General features: G+C 49.5%; 1 protein-coding gene across 1 annotated transcript in view; it reads right to left on the bottom strand.

Annotated features, from left to right (window-relative positions):
- Positions 1-756: 756 nt before the first annotated feature.
- The window catches only part of LOC106815947 (cytospin-A-like), a 4,363-nt gene continuing 2,303 nt past the window's right edge, over positions 757-2,816 (bottom strand). Inside the window, exons 4-5 of the mRNA XM_014820484.1 lie at positions 2,328-2,444; positions 757-1,613 (exon numbers count right to left, since the gene is read on the bottom strand). Coding sequence (XP_014675970.1) covers positions 1,458-1,613; positions 2,328-2,444 — 273 coding nt within the window. The 3' untranslated portion in view covers positions 757-1,457. The remainder of the gene's footprint in view (positions 1,614-2,327; positions 2,445-2,816) is intronic.

Raw genomic sequence — 2,816 nt, 5'->3', positions numbered from 1 at the left:
GTGTGTGTGTGTGTGTGTGTGTGTGTGTGTGTGTGTGTGTGTGTGCGCGTGTGTGTGTGTGTGTGAGCGGGTGGGAGTCACGGAGAGGGAGAGGGTGAGCGGGAAGGCGAGAGAAGTAACTATATTAGAAGGAATGTGTGTATACGTGCCTGTGTGTGTGCCGTTTGTGCCGTACGTGCGTTTGTCTGCGCATAGTGACGCATACGTGTGCACATCTCCGTCTACATTCTTTCCTCTCTTATTTTTCTCCTCTTTCCTTCCTCCTCCCCTCTGTATTTCCCACCCCATCGCGAATAGTATCGCCCACGGCATCAGGTGCACGGTGAAAAGGGACTAGTGTAAAACAACAATTTTTACTTTATATATGAATCTAAGGTATATATGATGACTCTAAAAAGCTAAATCTACTTGTCACATATTGTCATTGAAATGTCCTTGAAAAAATAATTCACCCTTTTGTGGGAACTATGTGATAAGATACATTTTTGCAGCCACTAGATTTTTTCTTCATGAACAAGACTGTATTTAGTACATGTACTTGGATCTGAATTATATGCGATCAAGATTCAATAATAAGATTTGTGCCCAACTGTTGACGGACGGACGCTCGCACGGACGGACGATCAGGCGATTCTACAAGCTTCTTAATAATAATAATCATAATAACACATAAGAAAACAATAATTATAATTTGATCATGCGATTCTTAAAAATAATAATTATAATAACACATAAGAAAACAGCGGACACACGGTGTTTCTTCGTAACGTTTTAAATGAACATATTTATTTTAATCGATGCCGTATTTACACAGTAATCTACCCACGTCTCACTCTCACTCGTCTATTTATGCTGTACACACAAGCAGTCGTAAAGCAGCAAACCACGTCTAACTAATGCTGTCTCCCTCCTCCCCCGGACGCATCCAGACCGAGCCTTCCACCGCCATGCGATCGTCTCTCGCGTACTTCGCCAGACTGCGTTCGTTGCCGTGGCGGCCGCGGCGCCGCCGACCTCGCTGCTTCGTCGGGGTCAGGTCGCGGCGGGATGCGGTCGCGTGAATTCTGACTAGAATGCCCCTTCAGCTCCACCGCGCCGCACGAGCGAGCACCGAGCGCGTTTTTTCCAACGCATAAATCCACCGAAATCGCCGCGCCGGTCGCCATTTATCGTGATACGGCGACAGTGGCTCCCTCTACGTGCATGCGACGTTCTCGCTCCTCTTCTAGCCTCGCCGAATTAAGGGTAAATAAGCGAAACAAATGTGCGCGGCGGCCGCACCTACAGTTGCTCACCCGCGAACGCGCGTCTGCCGAAATGCGGAGTGCGCGTTACCGCACGCGCGTAGCAATGGCCGCCGCTGCCTAGGATGCACCTCTCGATTATAGAATCGCCGCCGAAAGTTCGCGAAAATCGAAAAAACAACGTCGAACATTGAAAACGCTGAACACCGCCGCCTACGACGACGCCTCGAAGTGTTTATAGATGGCGGTGACGTAGTCCATGACCCCCTGCCAGTGAGGTCGCTCGATCGCTACCATGTCGTTGATGTTGAGAGCTGGCGCGATGCCAACGCTCTCCGCCGCAGCAAACGCCAGCGTGAAGTTCTTCCTCTGCAAACGAGAAATACGACGTCAAAGTTGCTGATAGGTGGCGCCGCTTTCCGAGCGATGGAAAACGGGGGGGGGGGAGGACAGTCGCAGGACTGCGGCAACCTAGTCGCTGACAGATGGCGCCACTTGTCGAGTTACGCGAAATGTAACGCGGAGTTGCGAGACTGTAACGATGGAGTCGCTGAGAGGTGGCGCCACTTGCGTGAGCGGAGGGAAAGTCATGAGACTGCAACGACAGAGTCACAGGCAGTTGGCGCCACTCGTAACGTTCTTTTGTCGTCTGTTGTACATGCATTAGTGGCGACGTAACTATAGCTTGTCAACCGTACTTCCCGCACGCAGAAAGAAACCCTACTCGACTTTTTCCTCGATAAGCAATCTAAGTTAACAAATAATTGAATCGAGTTCGATCTTGATAATCAATCGACCAAATAATTAATCATCGAATGAATTAACGACCGATAGCGGGCTAGCAGCAGGAATGATCTGGAGCCCGTTGTCAGAAACAAAATTAGTCTTAACATTAGTCTTAACACCAACATTTTCTCTTAGACCGTCGACAGCGCTTTGTTTCGTATTGTTGTGAGGAAATCTGCTACGATTTTCCAATCAGGTAACTTCGCAGCGTATCTGTCGACGGTCTAAAGTTAATGTTAAGCCTAATGTTAAGACTAATTTTGTTTCTGACAACGGGCTCCTGGTGTATGGACTGACCTTGTCCTGGCTCGTCAGTGCGCTGTATGGAACCTTGTCTGACAGGTAGCGGTGCAAGATCGCACAGAATGCTAGACCATCGTTCCAGCTGCTGCTGAAGTTCGTGATGTCTACTCCCTGCACCGTGGATGAGAACAGATCATGAGTGTTACCCCACCTCACAGCATACCTACCACACAGCATACCTACCACACACCACCACACAGCATACCTAGCACACAGCATACCTACCACACACCACCACATACCACTACACAGCATACCTACCACACACCACCACATACCACCACACAGCATACCTACCACACACCACCACACACCACCACACAGCATACCTACCACACACCACCACACACCACCACACACCACCACACAGCATACCTACCACACACCACCACATACCACCACACAGCATACCTACCACACACCACCACACAGCATACCTACCACACACCACCACACAGCATACCTACCACACACCACCACACA

This window comes from Priapulus caudatus, unplaced genomic scaffold, assembly GCF_000485595.1.
Source record: "Priapulus caudatus unplaced genomic scaffold, Priapulus_caudatus-5.0.1 Scaffold1245, whole genome shotgun sequence".
Taxonomy (NCBI): Eukaryota; Metazoa; Priapulida; class Priapulimorpha; order Priapulimorphida; family Priapulidae; genus Priapulus; species Priapulus caudatus.
This window is presented reverse-complemented; position numbering and strand designations above follow the sequence as displayed.